We start from the raw sequence: 20,333 nt of genomic DNA on the forward strand, positions 1-20,333 counted from the left end.
AAAACATAAAAGCATTTCTATTATAGTGTGAATAACAGCAGTGTTCAGATGGTTGACTATGTCTGTGTGTCTCTGTTATAGGGATGTTTCTTGATATGAAGCAGGCAGTTATCCTATTTTTTCCTTTAGACACAAAAAATAGCTGCACAAACTCCAGAATGTCCCCAGAACCCCGGTCTGATGACATTGCTTAAGCTAAAAAATTGTGTGCACACAAACATTTAGAATTATTATATTATTTATTTAATTATGTATTTAAATTATTTTTTTTACAGAACTAACAATCCCATAATTGGAAATCAAATAAGTTAAAAAAAAAAAAAAAAAAAACTTTATTCAATAATATAAATAAGATATAAATAACTGTAATCAAATTTGCAAAAAAAAAAAAAAACAACACTCAGAACAACAGGCAGAACAATACCCTTAAAGGTGAAAAAATTTATATTATTTTGCTTCTAGTATCTATGGAATATATGTATCTAATTCTTTTATTTCTTCTTTAGTTTTATTTATTTTTCTTTTTGTTATCCAACCCTCTCAGTATGTCTTATAAAATAAAGGTGTGTGTGCTCGCTAGCTCTCCTGTTCATAAAAACTACTAACAAATGAATATTCAAGTTTACGGTGTTCCGCTGGAGTTAACAACTGCATTAATTCCTGATTCTCAGACCACCATGATCCATACAATCTGTTCTGTGATAAACTCATAGCAGGAGGTAACTGGATTGTTTGGGTCCTGTAAGTGTCAGGGTGTGTGCTAGATGACCTCCACAAAAAATGACTGTTACTATACCAGGAATATTAAAAAAGAGATTTAGGCAGAAAATAATTTTTTTTTTCTTTTCTCCAAGAAAGAGTAAATGATACTGATAGGCGGGGCATGAATGAAAACGAGGGAGAAACTGACAGGCTTCACGAAAGCAGACAGACATGAGGAGACATGGAGGAGAGAGAAAGGGAGTGAGGGAGGTAGGCAGAGCGTAGCGAGCTCCCCTCCATAGGGAACACCGGCAGCTTAATGAGTTTGATAGTCTGCTGCTCTCCATAAATCACACCATGCAAAACATCTCCCAGTGTTTCAGGAGAGTTCCACCAGCGTTCCAACCCCCCATAAACACATCCATCACCCCCTGCTTACTCTCTCACTCTCACAAGATTGATGTGCTCGCAACCGTCTGCCACATGCACCCTGACTTTCTCTCTTTCTCTCTCTTTCTCTCTCTCTCTCTCTCTCTCTCTCTCTCTCTCAGTGGGCAAGCTGCGGAAGGAGTGGATGAGAGAGTCTGTATCGAGCGTGGGTCTGGGTATGCTGAAGGCCGTAAAGGACTATGTCGACCCCAACAACATATTTGGCAACAGAAACCTCCTGTAACACCACGTTAATCAACCTACTCCCTTTTTTTCTAATCACATATAGTTCTTTTGGAATTAAAGCATAATACATGCTAATTTTTATGTATGCAAAACAAGCAGTGATTTATTTTCAGCTTTTGATCAATATCTAATTCTTATTCCGAAAACTTACCACACAACTCGGCACAAGTCTACACACTTCCCACCCTCTGTGTTTTTCCCCTTCTCACTTTCCGCCCCCTTCTTCACGTTCCATTTATACTGGCGGTGAGAAAGTTGAAAGTTCACACATGATGCCTGATGAGTTCACTTCTTTGATCGAGTTTCACAAATCCATCGACTGCCAATGAGAAGTTGTCTTTCACAGAAAGATAGGTCAAAGAAATTGACTATGAAACACTCATTATGTAAACATGAAGTTTGTTTACCCGCTTCCCTGTTGAACTCATTTTTCATTTCTCGCTAAAGTTGCCAACTTTGGCTTGATCTAACTTTTGATATATTAAATGAATTTATGTTCCTGTGTAGTTACTGTGCATGACACTACTTTAGTGTTGACTGCATTGTGCTTTTTAAAGCAGTGTGCCTTCTTTCTCTGTCTCTGTGTGAGTGTTGGCCTTGCCTTCCTTAACTTCACTATTTCTTTTTTTTTTTTATTTTAAAAGAGTGACTCTTAATGTCTACGATCCCTACACAGCTCTTTTGTAGCTCTGCAGTTTGGTACATCTCACTTTTGCCTTTTCTAAAAGTCCATTTCATCTATTTTGCCAGGGTCTTTCTGTGTACACTTGGATGTTTTATCTACGGCCTCCTTTGAAATAGTGAAATGTTTGTATAAAGCGTCTCTGTTCAATGTGAACTGTAGGAAACACATTCATGGGAGCTCCAGCTTGCTCCTCAGGCAAAGAGAACTTGCTGTAGCATGGTGAATGTGTTTAAGCTTCTGATATTTTCCTCTCTATCATAGTGTACTTGAAGAAAGCAGTTTAGTTTGGTTGATAGTGTTTAATATTGAAGGTGTGAGACCCCTGTCCTCCTACCAAAGACTTTCAGCCTTTTAGTCCTTTGGCTATATGCATTCATGTACCTGTAAATTATGCATATATCATTATATCACATGCATATATTTGTTTATAAAATGACCATCGAAGAGTCACCGTGATAATTTGTAATATTTAAGTCTTGTTTTCAACACAGCATATGCAAAAATTAGGAGATCTGTAAATATTAGGGATGTTATCACTTCATCTAGTACCAATGTTTATCCAAGCTCACAAAGAAGCCTGATTATGGATGTTAAGGGTAAAAAAAACTTGTGGGATTTCAGATCCAGTGTGAAATAGTCCGTCTGTTTTTGTCTGTCTGAATGGGTCAAAATTTCCTAACGATTTGTAAGGATTAATCTTGTGTTCTTGTTGCTTATGAGTTACTTATGGTTTGCCTTCTCAATCCAAATCTATTTTTGCACTGATTTGGCTTTTGCTCCATTTTTTCTCATCCTTTCTCACCCTTAAAGGAAAACTCCAGTGCTTTTGTTTTTTCAGTTTTTTTTTTCTTCAATCTAAAATCTGTCCATCAAATGTGTATCATATTTACCACAAACAGGACATTTCAACACACTTGTGTAGAGAAAAGTCTAAAAAAAAAAACCAATCCCATTTAATAACGGTCACCTTCTAAATTTAAAGGGCAGGTGTGCAAATTATGGTTGTCCATACACTGTGTGTGTGTGTGTGTGTGTGTGTGTGTGTGTGTGTGTGTGTGTGTGTGTGTGTGTGTGTGTGTGTGTGTGGCCCAATGTTCTATTCAAAACCTTGCACTTTACAAAATGTTTTCATACCCATGTAAACTTAGACTGTTATATAAGTTTTTAAACAATAGTCCTATCGCTGGAACAGTAATCATAAGGATACAGAGTGTAGTATTTAAATACTTGTGACAGAACTTTATTTTTATTATAACTACAAAGACTTAAAAATATATCCAATCTATAACAATGCTGAATCAGCATTTGAGGCCAATATCTTAATAAGAACTGATTGAGTTCTTGACTGAAGTTCAGCATCGGTACATCTCCACACCTAATGCTTCAGAAAGTATTACCCCTTCGTTCTTTCACATTTTATATGCTGCAGCCTTTTCTTAATACTTTAAAGTACTATTTTTCCACATCAGTCTACATTCCATTACTTATAATGGCAACACAAAACTAGATTTGTGATAGCTTTATTAAAAAAGAAGAAACTAAAAAATCACATTGCTATAAGTATTCTCTCCCTTTGATATATCTGAAATTACCTCAGGTGCATCCCATTCGGTGGATCATCTTTAAGATGTTTTTTGAGTGAAGCCTGTTCCAATCCTGAAGCCATTTTAAACACCTGTTTAGAGACCTGAAAATGACTGTCGGTTGACAGCCCCCCCATCCAACCTGACGGATTCTGAAGAGACGAAAAGCAGAAAATCCACAAATTCATGTGTGTGAAGCTTGTCGCATCCTTACCAAAAAGACTTGAGGTTGTTATGGCTGCCAAATGTGCTTTATTTAAGTACTGAGTTAAAGGTCTAAATACGTGATACTTTAGTTTTTTTCTTTCTAAAATCAAGAAGTGTAGATTAATGTGGGGCTAAAATATTTAAGCATTTTAACATAAGGCTCCAAAATAAAATGTGAAAAATAAGGGTCTTAATGTGCTGTAAGTGAGATTTGAGTAATGAGGTATTCAGTTCTGTTCTCAATGCATGGGAAATTCTTATCTGTGGTAATCACTACACTACAAATGTGGACATAAGAAATTTAGATTGAAAGATTAAAAAGCTTGAGTATTGCTTTAAGCTGGACCTAAGCCTTCCTAGTATTCTGCTGTATGGTGCTAGAGTAAAATGCAAAGTTACTGATGTCAAATTCCTTATTTTATTTTTAGGTTATTGTTTGTTTGTTTTTTGCTGTTTTTAATAATCTCTGCCTTTGTACCATTCTACTGGTCCAACCAGCCATCCTGTAATAATTTCTATGCATCGTTTCCCCATATCGATGTTAACAAAACTATTTACAACATGTGAATGCGTACTCCCTTGTTCACTGCACGGTAAATAAAGTCTAACAAACTCTGTTGTAAATACTTACTGAAACCAGTCTGGTGTTTGCGTGTGAAATATGGAATGAAGGAATTCATGAACATTTTCTCAACATTCATAGCAGCCTGATCCCTGCCATTTCACAACCTGCAAATGTCCTGGATGCTACTTGGGTCATTCTCTAGTTTTCTTGATAATCTGTTTAACCTTTGCGTTCATTTTGTCAGTGCTGTTTGTGCAATAAATGAACACATTTAAAACATGTTTGACACCGTTATTTTTTTTTTTTTTAACTGAATATGTTGCATAAAACTGAGGCAACAGTTCATTCTGGGGTTTGTGACTGACTAGTTTAGTTTGTCCCTTGATTTGGAGATGTTTGCATTCCTGACCTTCCAACATGTTCCAATGAAGATTTATGAAGGAACTCCTAAAAACTTCATGCAGCTTTAATTTTTAAATCATTCACCAAAAAGTCGATATATTTGGCCTACGCATCATAGCTGCAGGTATAAGAATCCATTTCCTGTGCATCATCTATCTTCATTTCCAACAACCACAACCCTCATAAATGCTTATACGTACTTGCATATACTGTACCTTTGGCCTATTCTGCATTGCAATTAAATGTTTGTCCACATGGGGTCAGTGTAGACAGTTTATTTCTCCCTCGCTGTGGGGCATCAAATCAAAAGCCATTCACAAGTGGTTACTCATTTAACCAATGCAAGGACTTTTTACTAGCAGCACGTTTATTTGAATCAAACAGTACACATTTCCAAATAACATGCTTTAAAGACACCTCAGTTTTTTTTTATTGTCCCTTAAAAAGAAACAAAAATTCTGATATGTGGATGTGATGACTAATTATTTATAACAGTAATAATAGTAGTAATAATACCCCCAAAAAAACAGGCCATGTGGAAATAAAAAAAAAAAAAACTAGATTTGACACTATTTTCCCCCACTATGGTGCAATAATCATTATTCATGCACGCACATTAAAAACGTTGATGGAAATCTCAGTGAAGGTCATTAATTTGTCACTTCAGTCCCTAAATCTAGAGCAGTTATTTCCTCATGCAGTTAAATTTGTCCCATTGTCAGTTAGCATGTTATTTCAGTTGATTTCCCAAGAGCAGGAAGATCCATGCCACAGAGCACTTGCAATGTCTCAGTCTACACTTTCACAATGCCACAACACAAATTTAAACTGTGACCAGATAATCACAGGAAAACTACAGTTAAATATTTCAGAGCAATGACATTCAAAATAAACAAGGAGATTTAGTGGTTGTAAAAAAAAAAATTAATAAAATAAAAATTACAAAAAAAAAAGCAAACACTGAAACACTGTCAATCTCCAGGGTCAACGAATGTGTGTGACTGAAGGATGCTCTTCATGAGTGGTGTTTCTATAGCGACGTAAACCAGACAGAATTGTGATTTTCATGGATTCATTTTATGTGCATATTCACATTTATATAGCTCAGCTGCCATCCAGAACAACTGCTTGTGAAAAACCCAAAAGTTGTATAAAGTCCTGTAATGTCAGTCATGATCAGCTCACTGGATGTCCAGCTGTGTTAGCAAATAACAGTCTAATAGGTGATTAAACACAGCTGCAGCTGATGTGGAATGACATTACCTGCACCTTGGTGTCAGTGGAACCTGTGAGCGGGTAATAATTGTGTGGCCATGTGGTAGCAGGCACAACGGGTTCAACAACAGAGTTCATTAAACTCAGTTATTGGATTTGTATTGGTTTTTTTTGGTTAGGCTGATCCAGTATTGTGCTTGTGCTTAGTCTATTTGCATTTACCTTCAGCTAAACTGTAGTAGTGATAGTTGTTGTGGCCCTCTCCGGCTTATTAGTCCAATAGAAAAGACTATAAAACTATTTTTGGAAAATCTGCCATAAGGACTGAAAGCAGTTTTAAACCAAATCGACAAAAATATTTTCAATGATGCTGATGTTCACGATGTCTTCAACCATAAAACGTGGTTATCGTGAAGACAACATGCTTTAGTAATATTTATAAAGGCACATGTTCTTTCTGTATTGTCTTGGGCTCAGGATAGTAATATGACTGCCGTTTAGTCGACTACTTCACAACCGCAGTACACGAAATAATATGGCTAATGCTTGGATCAGCTCTAATAAGATAAATTGTGAATATAGATGAGTGCGTTAATGTAAATGTTCTATGGTAATGCATGGACCTCTCACACCACGCCTGAGTTAATTAATAGAACCAAAATAGGCGCAAGCAGCAACATCACAATTCCAAAGGGAGTTTTACGACATCATACCGGCTGCACAACTCTTAATGATATAAAACCTAGTCCCTAGATAATTATGAAGCTGGAAGAAGACTGCATGCATCTTTCATAAAGAATTTTAACCAAGGCACAAATAGCAGCACTCTATTGTATTTGCGTTGCAAGCATGGCCACGAGCCTTTAAGCCCAGCAAACCTCTGATCCAATAATAATTACATCAGGTGGAAAAAAAAAACAGACAAACAATAACCTTAAATTAAATATGTACAATACAAAATAGAGAGCTCTGCACTCCTGAAAGATTTACATTCAGAATAATCAAACACTCAGTGATTACACTTCAGTAATACAACTGTGGAAACAGTGGCAATGCTCAGTCCTAGCCATCCCTAACAACACAGCTGGCCAGGTCCTACAATACAGCATCTACATTAGAGTTCTAGGTCTAAAGACACTGCCTCTTCCTGAGTCTAGAACTATTCTCAGACTTTTCTGGGTAAGAAAAACATCAATGCCAAACAGAAACATTCAAGTCACACAGCTGCCTGGTTCTCTCGCACCCCGGTGGTGAGAGCTAATACATGCAGCCTGCAGGGGCACTGTAAGATCAGATTGCGATCATCGTTCCAGCAGACGGAAGCTCGCAGCAGAGCCAAAACTCCCCACATGCACAGCACTGCGGTTGGGTTGCAGATAAGAGGTCAGAGGTCATGATGAGGTGTGGTGGGCAGGAGCTAACTCGCAGCTTTGAGCACATCCTTGTCACCCAGGTCACCATCACAGGTAGTGCTGGGGAGATTCACAAGTTCTTGGATGCGCTGCCGCTTCTGGTGCTGCTCATCCCACATGGCACGATTGGCCTGGATCATATCAACCATCGGCTGCAGCTTAGGGTTCAGTTTCACAAAAGCCTAAATGGGAAGAATAAGAGACACATTCAAAATGATAATCATCATCATCATCATCATAATTTGCCTCCTAAGAAAAATGGCATTGTAATAACACTATTGAATGTCACCCAGAACAGGATGGGTCCTCTTTTGTCATCCCAGGGACTTTTTTTTTCTTGCAAATCTCCTCAGGCTTGCTTGCTATGGATCTAAACCTCTATCAACATTTCTGTACAGCTGCATGGTGACAAGACCTATGCAAATAAAATGTAACTGAATTAAAGTCATGCAAGAAAACAGTATCTACACGTTTGCTTCTCAAACCCCACCAGGATCAGAATAAACTGCGCTAAATGCGTCTACACATATAGTATAACATGTAAAATGATAAGAAATAATTTAATTAAACTAAGGAACTATATAGGAGCAACTGAAAACTCAGACCAGGCAGGGAGGAACAAAACACCATAATCACACAGAGACTGAAACCTAGGATAAATGTCTGAGTAGTAAGTTAGAAGGCCATGACACTGTATAATCTTTATGATACACTAGACATACACCTTATACAGTATTTTAATAAATGCTTTTAAATCAAGTTGGCAGATGTATTATTTCTTTTGCAGCAGTGATTATATCGCCAAAATTTACTTATTCATAATTGATATTTATTCTATGAATTTATAATACAATGTGGTGTAATTTCTCTGTCATTCAGGATCAATGTCCTCACTGACAGATGGGAAGCATTAAACGTGTATCTTCCTGGTTTCTCACAGTGCATTAATTAACTCGCAACTTTCATCCCTGCATCCCTGACACACTACACAGCTTTCACACACTAATTCACATATGCTTAAGCACAGATGTGGTTGTTTTTTGTTTTTTTTTTATGTGTTCTAAAAAGCATGTCAAAAAGTGATGACAGAACACAGGGTTGGTAAGGGTTTTCTGTTTTGTCCATTAGTGGGATTATTAAGCATCCTAAGAACCCCTGAGAATCTTTCAGCTGCACAGAAAGCAAAAGAAAAAAAAAGAAAGATTTATTGTAAGCCAGTAGGCTGTTTTTTTGGGGTTTTTTTGTTCAGGCCTCAATTCCAAAAGAAAGAACCTAAAACAATCTTGCATTTGCTAATGCACTGCCACTTGTTAGAAACAACAGTGTATCATGTCATTACTGAAGTAAAGCATTGGAGACACTTTTATGGCTAATCTCTTTAGCTACCTGGCTCGGATCCACCAGCAACCCCCCTCAGTAAACACCACTACAATATCAATAACAAATTTACTCAGGGTTTTGCTGGCAGCTATGCTAATTTGTGTTGTTTTTCTGTTCAGTGGGTTTGTTCCCATCTGTAAAGAACTGGTGAAGGCAAGACACAAACGCACACATACTTTGACTTAATGAGATACTAACTGAAAGTAGATGTGTCCAGTGACAAATCAGCATGTAAAAATATAAAAATATACTTATTTTTTAAATGACTGGTTTTGAAAACAAACTTGAAATGTCTCAAAAACTAAAATCATATAATTGTACTGTGACAGGTATTGCATGGTATAAGATGAATAGATAATTTTATTCATCCTAGGGGGAAATTCTCAAACACACACATCACCATTCAAGTCAATCCAATCAATAAGCCAAATTCTGTCGAAGCAATGAAGAGCATAAAATCGTTAAGATGATCTCAGAGACTCTGGCTGTGGCATGGTTGTTGTTGCCAGATGGGATGCTTTGAATATTTCAGTAACTGTCTATGTTCTGAGATTTTCACACAACAAACGGTTGTTACCATTACTGTTTAATGACACACAGACACACCACAAGATATCAGGAGCATCTATATAGAACACAATGTACTAATGCAGCTCAATGCAATCACACATGTTGCCTATGCCATGGTTCGCTAGTACCTGCAGATATGGCAGCTGTTTGTCAGGATTCCAACCAACAATATCAGTATGGGTTTATTAACAAGTTTGTTCTCACACACACACACACACACACACACACACACACACACACACACACACACACACACACACACGCACACACATACAAAGTATTTGTCTTGATGACAGAAGCTACTAGATAAAATATATCAATAAAAAAAAAAGCTAGATTTATACAGAAGGTATAGTCATGGTGATGTGAAATTGACTATATATATTAGGTGGAAAGTCTTGGCAGTGAATGTAATAAATAATAATAGATAATAGATAAGAAAAATAATACATACTGTACTGCATGTGTTTGCATATTGACATCAGTGTTTAGCATAGTGTACCACAACAAACAGAGAGAGGAAGAGGAAGACAGGAATATATGGACTTTGAAGTGAGATTAGATTATGTAAAAAATGGGATTTTCTTCCTCCCATACACTGTATCTCTATTTTGTGTATGAAATCATTCTGTTGCAAACTAGTTCACACTTTACAATATAGGCTGTTTTACTATTTATAGTGCAATGTATACTGTACAGGGACAGCACTGTGGGAGACAGAAAACTGAATTTCCACAAAACCTATACGCAAATGCACAGAAATATCATTGTTTCCTCCTTGTGCACATTCTCAGTACTCTGGATTTATAATGCACTTATGAGTAATAAAAATGTGAACTAACTAGGGAAAATAATTTGTCTACTGAGAAACTGGACCACACTGCTAATTGATGCATTATGTAGATTGTTGACTGAAATCAGATGCCTATAACTCCATTCACCTCACATAGTCAAACTCTTCTTTCAGATTTTCTGAGGTTCTGTGTAACCAAATCTGAAGCAAAATACATATGCAATGGATTACTTTTACCTTAAAATACCTTTCTTTACATTACCAGTGCATCTAGTGAGGCTTGGCCTCCTACAGACCCTAAGGAATGAGAACAGCGAACATGGATGCATGTTCTGCACTGTGTCAGCAGAATTAGCAGAAAAACAATAGTTCTGACCTTTCTATTTCTGTTCAGTATTGAATATTCATTAACATCTATAAAGCACTCAGAAAACCATTAGGCAGCTTCATAGAAATGTAAAAATAATGCATATAAATTTTAACATTTTTTATTTAACCCTAATGAGCAAGCCAGAGGTGACAATAGTAAGAAAGAATTCCCTGAGATGATATGAGGAAGAAACCTCCAAACTCCAGATTCCAAAGAAAATGCATTCTCTTCTTGTTGACACCAGACAGTACCAGACAGTTTGGAGGTGACTATAATAACCAAAGTAATTTCTGAATTGATTACAGTGTTAACATAAGGTCTATTTTCTTGATCAATGATCAATGATGGAGGTTTAAGGGGCAAAATGTCTTGTAGCAACAGCAGTTCTAAGCTATAAATAATTTCTCTTTCCTACTGTGAACACAAATCATATGGGTATTTAAGAATGTCTAACCATAAACAGGACACTGCTTCAGTGGAACTCCCACATGAATCAGAACATTAGCATTCCTGACATACCCACTCTTTTTAGTAAGCGTATTATCCGGGTCCAGATCTCACTGTATCCAGAGAATAAAGGGGGTTGTGAGGGGAATATAACTTGGCTTGGATATCTGTCCATCGTGCACTATGCACACACATTTAAACCACAGGGTTGTTTATCTTATCTACCTACTTTGTCTACCTGCATATTTTGGAAGGAATCCAGAGACCCTAGATGAAACCCACAGAGACACAGGTTCAACATGCACAGAAACTCTGTACAAACTGTAACTTGAGCTCAGAATGGAACTAAAATATTTTTCCCATTTTATTTTTTGCTCATATATAATGTGATGTAATGTAATGTACATGTTCACTGAAATTAATCACCAAGTCTAATCTAATTAGATTCATTACATTAGCATTCTGATGAATTCAGAATGAAATCTGCTATACACAAAGACAGCTATAATGACTTGAATAATAAACTTCATTACTGATGTGTCATGTCTATTGGGAATGAAGAAACCTTTACTATGTTTACACATTTAATATAGTAGTTTTGTGTATATTTTAAAATAAAATTTAATGCAAATTAAAGCCAGGTTGTGAATTACATTTAGCATATTTAAAAAAAGGATACATGCTTTTTGTTATACATTTAATATGTAGGATTTTGGTAGCTATATTAAAATGTAAATTTCCAGGACCTTTCATGTCAGTTTTACTACACCACTTAAAAATCCCTACTGTGATAAATGTATAAGACTATCAAAGCAATCTAAAGCTTTAAAGCATCTTTAGTATCGCTAATGATCAAGCTTCTATTTTTGCCAGCCATAATTTGTTTTCCTCACAAAAAAATGAAAAATAACTTTTAATCGTTAGAAAGCTAAACCTAATTTACACAAATGCATTATTATTATTATTATTATTATTATTATTATTATTATTATTATTATTATTAAAACTCTAAAAGACCATGGCCTATTTATTGTTTGTGGCTGGTTATTGGTCTTCTCTGTTCTTTTGTTTTGTTTCTGCTTCTGCTGAACTGCCTGATGATTTATGTTGAACCAGGCCATGTCTCCCCCTCTATGTGAGAGGGGGCCATTGTTTTTGAGCAGGCCATTATTTTTCTTCTAATTTCCCATGTTGCACTTAACCTGCAGTGAAGAAGGTCATTTGTGGTAATGGAGCATTTGTGTCTGTATTAAAAATGGCAGACACAATTCACTGTTTAAATCATGTTTAATAATAAAAGATTGATGTAATATATGGAAAACATATTAGTCATGTTACACTTTCTTATATCAGAAACTAGATCTGAATTAATGTTTGTCATTTTTGCCACTTTACTTTTCTACATATGTTTAATTACATTTGAGAGTTCTAATTAAGTTCTACTGTATAAAAGCTTTGCAATTTGAAAATAACAATCCGATTAGTTCTTTTGACAAATTTCCCAAATTCCCTCATTTCTATGTGAAAATAAGTGCATGAAGATGGATTTTTCTTACAGATTCAGGTTAGAATAATCTTTTTTTTTTTTTTTTTAAGTTAATCATCACTGTCAAAAAGAGTGTGTTATAAAAAACTATTTTTAGTAGAATTATGGTTAGGCTTCTATTGATTGTATTGCGAAAGTTTATGTTTTCATATCACAAATATATTGTATATGTTCACTTTGTCTTTGATAGTAGATCATTTTGTATATCTATTAAATCCTTTGAAAAAAATGTAAATGCAATTTTTTGTATGATGATTTCACAGCCCTAATCTATACTAAGTGAATCTGAGAATAGAAATGGTGCTGACCGCATGAAAACTGCACAATACACTCTGTATCTAACAGACTAATGATCCCTAATAATACAGTTACACTGTTACTAGGTCACCAACATGTTCCTCTCCCCTAATGCAACATCTGATCACATGACTACCTGAACCCATTGTTAAACTGAAGAGACATGATGACAGTATCATAATGTCCCACAGAGGATATACACTGTGTTTATTCACCTGGCTATCATGAAATTTCTTTTTTCAGATAATGCCTTAGATAATGACATGTCCAAACTTGCTGGTATAGGGTGTTTCTATGTATGTGGGTAGTGGTAGCTAAGACATTAAGAAGACACTGGACTTCTAATTGAAAAGTCATAAATTCAATCCCAGCATTGAATGCTGACCACTCCTGGGCTTTATTCACCCTTAACTGCTCAATTGTATAAATACAATTCTGGATTTCACATCTGCCTAATGTAATGTAATGTAAATGGTCATGGCCAAATAAAAGTTTGCCACCTATAAAGCCTGCATAACTGTTTTGGTGACTTCTTGACCATGATTACCTCATACAGTGGGGCACAGATACCATCGATCCATTCCAACTGTAAACTCGGCAATTCGTCCTTTCGGTTCCGGTCAAAGATGGCCTAGAAAAAAATGCATATAGGAAATTTGTATGTAAAAATATAATTTTACCCGCATTACCTAGCAATACAATGTACTGTATAGAGATGTGTCTGTGTGAAAATGTGAAAACCGTGGTACAGGCAGAAATACTATGAAGTGAAAATGAGTAACTGCTTTATTGGTACAACAGTACAAACATTTACTTTACCATCAGAAGATCACAAAAGAGGCAGAGAGGCATGATTGAGAATGGTTCTGCTGGAAGTACTGTAAGTGTGTGTGTGTGTGTATGTGTGTGTGTGTGTGTGTGTGTGTGTGTGTTATAATATTGCATTACTACCAAAAGCAGACTGAGGTGGAGAGATAGTTCCCAGGCTGAAGCACAGTGTCTGAATGTATAATGGCGAACGCCCACACACTTGCTGCTAAACACTTTGACTGAGTGCTAAACCTGAGGCTAGCGATACTTCAGAGGAGAAAGGCAATGTGTCCGGCCAGGATTACACACCAGGCCATAATTACTGTCATAGTACACAAAAGCGCCTAAGCATCAAAGCTCTGAAAAGCTACCCCTTTTTACTAATGTACCCCCCCTCCCCCACCTCCATGCTTTACAATTATCAGGGGCCATAAACACAAGAAAAAGCTTTTGAATTTTTGCTTTGTTCAATTTGTGTGGGTGTGCGAGTGTGTCTGTATGTTTGATCTTTGAATTTAAGTGAAAGTAAATGGTCTTTAGGTCAGACAGTATGTTTATAATCAAGCCCAGGAATTAAATCTGCAGTGAATGAATGAATGCTGTTCGGATGGCTTTAAAATAGTTGTTATGAGATTTTCTAAACAATGTATAGTAATAATAGAAATAATAGCAATAATAAAACATTAACATTAAATAAACCAACTACAATTTAGAAGCTAAAATTCAGTTAATTCAACAAATAATCCGGAATAGCACATATTAGCTTCATTAACAAAGTATGTGGCTTTGAGAAAGAAGGATACACATTAAATTAAAATACAATTCAAAAATGTATTAAAATGTAATCATATTTTTAAATCGTAATATATTTAAATAATTAATTGGTCTTTGAATGTGCTTTGCGTTTAACAGTTTTAATAGTTTTATATATAACATTTTGTTTATTTTATGCTATAAATCACAGTGGATTTTTTATTTTGATTTTGCCCCAATAGCAGTCTAATCAGTAAAAAGAATGTGAATAGGAAAAAAAGAAAAGAAAAGAAAAGCAGATTAAATTAGACTTACAGAAGGAGTCAGCTTCAGTTCAGATCTCTCTCTGTCTCCCTGCTCAAAAAACTCACTTGTGACCAGCTCTGCTACCTTTATTGACACAAAGAATATATGAAATTACAAATATTTAAGCATTTATGTATACACACATGCTGTAAGCAACATTACAGTAAAAAAAGTGGTGTAATTAAGTGGGAAATAGTGCTTGCCTTGCGAGAGATTTCCCATGGCTTGGTCACAGCTCCCAAATCACATGCAGTCATTAACATTGATCTGAGATAGAGAGCGAATTATGTTAAACACAAGATGTACAACTAGTATGGATTTTATGCCTATATGAATTAATTAAGGGTGTTTGGGCTATGAATCATACTGATGTCAGTAAGGCATAATTGGATGTAAATGACTGACCTGAACATATCTCTGTGTTCTTTAACATTCCAGTTATATTCCTCTTTATTTACCAGCTCAAAGAAACGGTTTCGGTTCCTGTGGAAAATTAATATTAATGATGGCACCATTCACCATGCAGAACTGCAAAGTGAAATAGACAATCCCACAGATCAATTAGAGATGCATTAGAAATGCAATCATGTAATCTATTTTTTATACAGCTTGGGACTGGAGTATTTCCCTAAGATATTTTATTGACAGCTGAAAAAGCCTCACCCAAAAGATAACTGCCCATTCTTTAATAATCTTCTAATGTAAACGTCCATTCCACATTCTTTGATTTAGCACCTGGCAATGCTTTCAGTCTTGAAAAATGTGTTTGTGTGTTTCAACCTCTAACCACACGGGCGCAGTAGAGGCTAAGGAAACATCACGTCATACCCATTCACATAGTTTCATCATACACACATTTAATTCCTGGTTCCAATTCATGCTTCTGCATTTAAACAACATATGCAATGGATTGGAGCCATTACAAAAGATCGGAATCTTCTTATTAGTTACATGATGTCACACATTTTCTCTTTTTGGAGAAAGTTAAATACTTTTGCAGGTCTAAAATATTAGCCTTGGCATTCGAAATAACCTCTAACAATTAGTTTTTCTTGCTTTTTCTAGCTTTATGTATTTTCTGTAATTTATTTATTTATATATATCCCCTACTCTCTTAACTCTTTAGTGGTGTTTGGAGCGCTCAGTGAGAGTTTTGTAGGTGGTTTTGCAGCACTTACTCAAAGTACAATGTGAGATCTGTAGCCAGGATGGACTGTTTCAGCAGCTGCATAAGGTCTCCATAATCCCGGGATGACAAATTGGAGAATATATTATGGCCCTGGAAAAGAGTAAAGATATGTGTCTGTGGAGCTGAAAATGTCTGATAAATCAGTACATTTATATTTTGTTACTTTTATACTTTTTAATTAAACTGATTATCTCTGTGGTTTGCAGCCTCTTGCTGATTAGAAAAGTTCGAAGATTTTAATAGTTTATCAAGCCTGTCAATAAATCTATAGCATCTTAATGTAATACATTACTAGTGTAGTTAAAGCAAATGAGAACAACAGGAGTTACCTCATCTATTTATACCTCTACACACCCCAGCTCATGGAAACCTTATGAGTTTATCAAACCCCCACTATATGGCAGCATGACACACTTGGAATGTGCCCTCTTCCACACTGATAAACACCTTTGACTGAATAGTGTCTCTCTAACTGACAGTGGTGAGAGACCTCCCACATACAGAGTACAGCCAATATTGCTTTCGGTGACTTCCTTCGATCAGTGTGATTTAAACGAGTGATATTCCAAACATATTTCTGTTATGCCACACTTAAGTCAAGATCCCATTTTCAATGCCAACCTATTTTTGTCCTTTCAAACCTCCACACCTGCTCTGTGCGCACACACGAGGATTAATTTGGTCCAATATTTTGTCTTCAGTGTGCTTTATAACAGTAAACACTGTCATGTTTCTCTGTTAACACGATTATTCATGTTAATAAAATTAAAAACCAAACTGAATGTGTTTTGGTAGCTTTATTTTAAAAATTGGGCATACTACAGGGTTTCTTATACAGTAATCCCCGCTTTAGCGCGGTTCGAATCTCGCACCCCCGGTTTATTGCGGAATTGCATTTGCCACATAACTAATTTGTTTAGCTGATTTTCCCGGTCTCTTGCAGATAGCACGATAGATCAAAAAACCTTTGTTTTTATGGAGTTTTATGTTGAAGTATCGAAATGTATTAATAAAAATATAATTATTGATTATAAAATGAAGTAAAATATTAATACAATGCAGTACTGAATACGTATAATAGCATTTTTGGGGTGGCGTCCGTTTATCGTGGTCTTTCTTTTATCGCTTGCAGTTTTGAAACGTAACCACCACGATAAACGGGGGATTACTGTAATACTAAAAATACTTAAGACCTGAAACACATTTATAATAGTAGCAGTAGGGGCTCAATCTGAGAAAGATAACATTTCCATTTAGTCTAAGGACGTTTGTTAAGGAGCTTGCCTCCAGATTCTCCCTCTGCAGTGTGCAAGTAGAGGATCAACAGTTATAGAAGATGCCAAATAAAAGGTTGCATTCAGCTTATTCCTTTCAAATATACGGTAAACATGGTCTTTTCAGATGTGCTGCTAGAAGTTGTAATGTAAAGAGCATATGCTGTTAATCTATGTACTGTATCTAAAACCTACATTTTTATCTGCCTCTTTAATTCTTCATTTTTATCATCACATGGATTCAAAAGCATGTTTGATAGACATTACGGTCATGGTAGCTGTCAGTACCGTTATTAAAGTAAGTAAGCTGTAATCGTTTTTGTTCTGCTGTTCTGTAATGATGGTTAATGAATAGAATGTGCCTAGTGTGTGTGTGTGTGTGTGTGTGTGTGTGTGTGTGTGTGTGTGTGTGTGTGTGTGTGTGTGAGGGATCATACTTCACTCTGCAGGATCATGACAGCATGATTGAAGTGGTGATGCTCCATTGTAGCTGAGGTCCCATAGAGGAGCGATAGAGCAGAACCTGTCCTGAGGGCAATATGATGAGAATGTGATGAGAGAGAGACACATGATATCTTGCTCACAACTCTGGAAAGGACATGCTTTATGCTCTGCCAAATAAGAGGTAATATAGATAGCAAGTGCGCTGGCAGGTGAAAGAGTGTGTTTACTGTTTATCCATCACACACACACTCTCTCAACACAAGTTTATATATTTGCCAAATCTAGACCGCTCTGTCACACATACTGCTCCAGTTCATAGCAGGTGACTACTAATCCAATCACAACCTTTAAAATTTTTATTTCTAAATCATTCTTCAAACAGGTTTTCTAAATAAAATTTCCAAATCTCAAGTCCATTCTATTTCTAGGCTGTAACATGATAACAAGAGGCAAAGTTCCAGTAGAATGAATGCTGATGCAATTTCACTGTACACAGTGGATGGTACAGATAACACATGTGCGCTCAGAGAGTTTACTGTTTCTTAATTTCTAATGTTATGTACTTTTACTTTGGGCTAGTTACATTTATCAACCAATAAACCTAGAATTGTGATGCTTATCATTCAGCTGGTTTGTTACAGCTGAAAAGGTTGGTGATTGTGGCTATGCATAATCAATTTTTATACTGTGTGCCTGTCATACTTGGCTTGGAAGGCATTGTTGGTTCCACGGTGGTCCAAATCATGACACACACAGCCCACAATGAGTGCTAAGATCTCCAACTCTGAGAGGGTCTCTTGAAAGCCTGCAGTCTGAGACACACACACACACATACACACACAAATATGCATATATGATTTCATAAACAGGGTTCTCCACAGAGGCTATATAGCAGTATAATCAAAATATAATTGTTCTGTACAGTTTAGCTGACAAATTGTATTTCCAATGCAAATAATTTAATAATAATGTTCTTTATTTTGCTCGATTTTATCACTTTTGTTTAATTTACGTTCATTTAAACCAACAGGATGGTAATTTCTTGATTCCGATTAGTCCAAAGAATGTAATTATCTACACCGAACAAAATTATAAATGCAACACTTTTGTTTTTGCCCCTTATTTTTTGTAAGCTGAACTAAAAGATGTAAGACTTATATCTCAAATATTATTTACAAATCGGTGTAAATCTGTGTTAGTGAGCACTTCTCCGTTGCTGGGATAATCCATCCACCTCACAGGTGTGGCATATCAAGAGGCTGATTAGACAGCATGATTATTGCTCAGGTGTGCCTTAGGCTGGCTATGATAAAAGGCCACTCTAAGGTTGTTGATTGTGGCCTGTGGCATGTTGGTCCACTTCCCTTCAATGGCTGTGCAAAGTTGGATATTGGCAGGAACTGGAACACGCTGTCACGCCAATCCAGAGCATCCCAAACATGCTCAATGGGTGACATGTCAGGCGAGTATGCTGCCCATGCAAGATCTTGGATGTTTTTAGCTTCCAGGATTTGTGTACAGATCCTTGCAACATAAGGGCCGTGCATTATCATACTGCAACATGAGGTCATGGTTGTGGATAAATGGCACAACAATGGGCTTCAGGATCTAATCACGGTATCTCTGTGCAATTAAAATGCCAACAATATAATGCACCGCAATAAAAGTGCTCGTTGTCCATAACATACGCCTGGCAATACCATAACCCCACCACCACCATGGGCCACTCGATCCACAGCGATATCAGGAAACCGCTCACCCACACGACGCCACGTCTGCCATCTGCCCTGTAAAAGCGGGATTCATCCGTAAAGAGAACACCTCTCCAAAGTGAATGCCATCGAATGTGAGTATTTGCCCACTCAAGTCGGTTACGATGCCGAACTGCAGTCAGGTCAAGACCCCGTTGAGGATGACGAGAATGCAGATGAGCTTCCCTGAGACGGTTTCTGACAGTTTGAGCAAAAATTCTTTGGTTATGCAAACCGATTGTTGCAGCAGAAGTCTGGGTGGCTGGTCTCAAATACTCTTGGAGGTGAAGATGCTGGATGTGGAGGTCCTGGGCTGGTGTGGTTACATGTGGTCTGCGGTTGTGAGGCCGTTTGGATGTACTGCCAAATTCTCTGAAATGCCTTTGGAGACGGCTTATGGGAGAGAAATAAACATTCAATTTGCAGGCAACAGCTCTGTGGACATTCCTGCAGTCATCATGCCAATTGCACGCTTCCTCTAAACTTGCGACATCTGTGGCATTGTGCTGTGTGATGAAACTGTACATTTTAGCGTGGTCTTTTATTGTAGCCAGCCTGAGGCACACGTGTGCAATAATCTTGCTGTTTAATCAGCATCTTGATATGCCACACCTGTGAGGTGGATGGATTATCTCGGCAAAGACTAAAAAAGATTTAAACAGATTTGTGAACAATATTTGAGAGAAATAGGCCTTTTGTGTACATAGAAAAAGTCTTGATCTTTGAGTTCAGCTCATGAAAAATGGGGGCATAAACAAAAATGTTGCGTTTATAATTTTGTTCAGTGTATAATAGCATCGGTTCAACAGTAGCGCAAGCTGCAAGGCAAAAAACAGGTTTATATGGATGTTCTGATATATATTAACATTTCTCGAATAGCAGCTATTGCAGGGGAAATTGTTTAGCAAAAACTCTCTTAATTGTTATGTAAATAAGTTTTATGTAAGGAGACATTTA

The 20,333-nt window shown here is 36.6% G+C and overlaps 2 protein-coding genes across 5 annotated transcripts in view; one reads left to right on the plus strand and one right to left on the minus strand.

Moving 5' to 3' along the window:
* Nucleotides 1-1,883, plus strand: part of agps (alkylglycerone phosphate synthase) — a 33,918-nt gene extending 32,035 nt beyond the window's left edge. Inside the window, exon 20 of the mRNA XM_046845104.1 lies at nt 1,254-1,883. Within this exon, the coding sequence (XP_046701060.1) occupies nt 1,254-1,375 (122 nt within the window). The 3' untranslated portion in view covers nt 1,376-1,883. The remainder of the gene's footprint in view (nt 1-1,253) is intronic.
* Nucleotides 1,884-5,174: 3,291 nt separating this feature from the next.
* The window catches only part of pde11a (phosphodiesterase 11a), a 53,282-nt gene continuing 38,123 nt past the window's right edge, over nt 5,175-20,333 (minus strand). For all 4 annotated transcript variants that reach the window (XM_046845210.1, XM_046845212.1, XM_046845211.1 and 1 more), the window contains 8 exons: nt 18,328-18,437; nt 17,619-17,709; nt 15,897-15,997; nt 15,124-15,201; nt 14,922-14,985; nt 14,728-14,802; nt 13,397-13,480; nt 5,175-7,628 (listed from right to left, as the gene is read on the minus strand). In XM_046845210.1, the coding sequence (XP_046701166.1) occupies nt 7,452-7,628; nt 13,397-13,480; nt 14,728-14,802; nt 14,922-14,985; nt 15,124-15,201; nt 15,897-15,997; nt 17,619-17,709; nt 18,328-18,437 (780 nt within the window). In that variant the 3' untranslated portion in view covers nt 5,175-7,451. The remainder of the gene's footprint in view (nt 7,629-13,396; nt 13,481-14,727; nt 14,803-14,921; nt 14,986-15,123; nt 15,202-15,896; nt 15,998-17,618; nt 17,710-18,327; nt 18,438-20,333) is intronic.

The sequence above is a fragment of the Silurus meridionalis genome, chromosome 3 (assembly GCF_014805685.1).
Source record: "Silurus meridionalis isolate SWU-2019-XX chromosome 3, ASM1480568v1, whole genome shotgun sequence".
NCBI lineage: Eukaryota > Metazoa > Chordata > Actinopteri > Siluriformes > Siluridae > Silurus > Silurus meridionalis.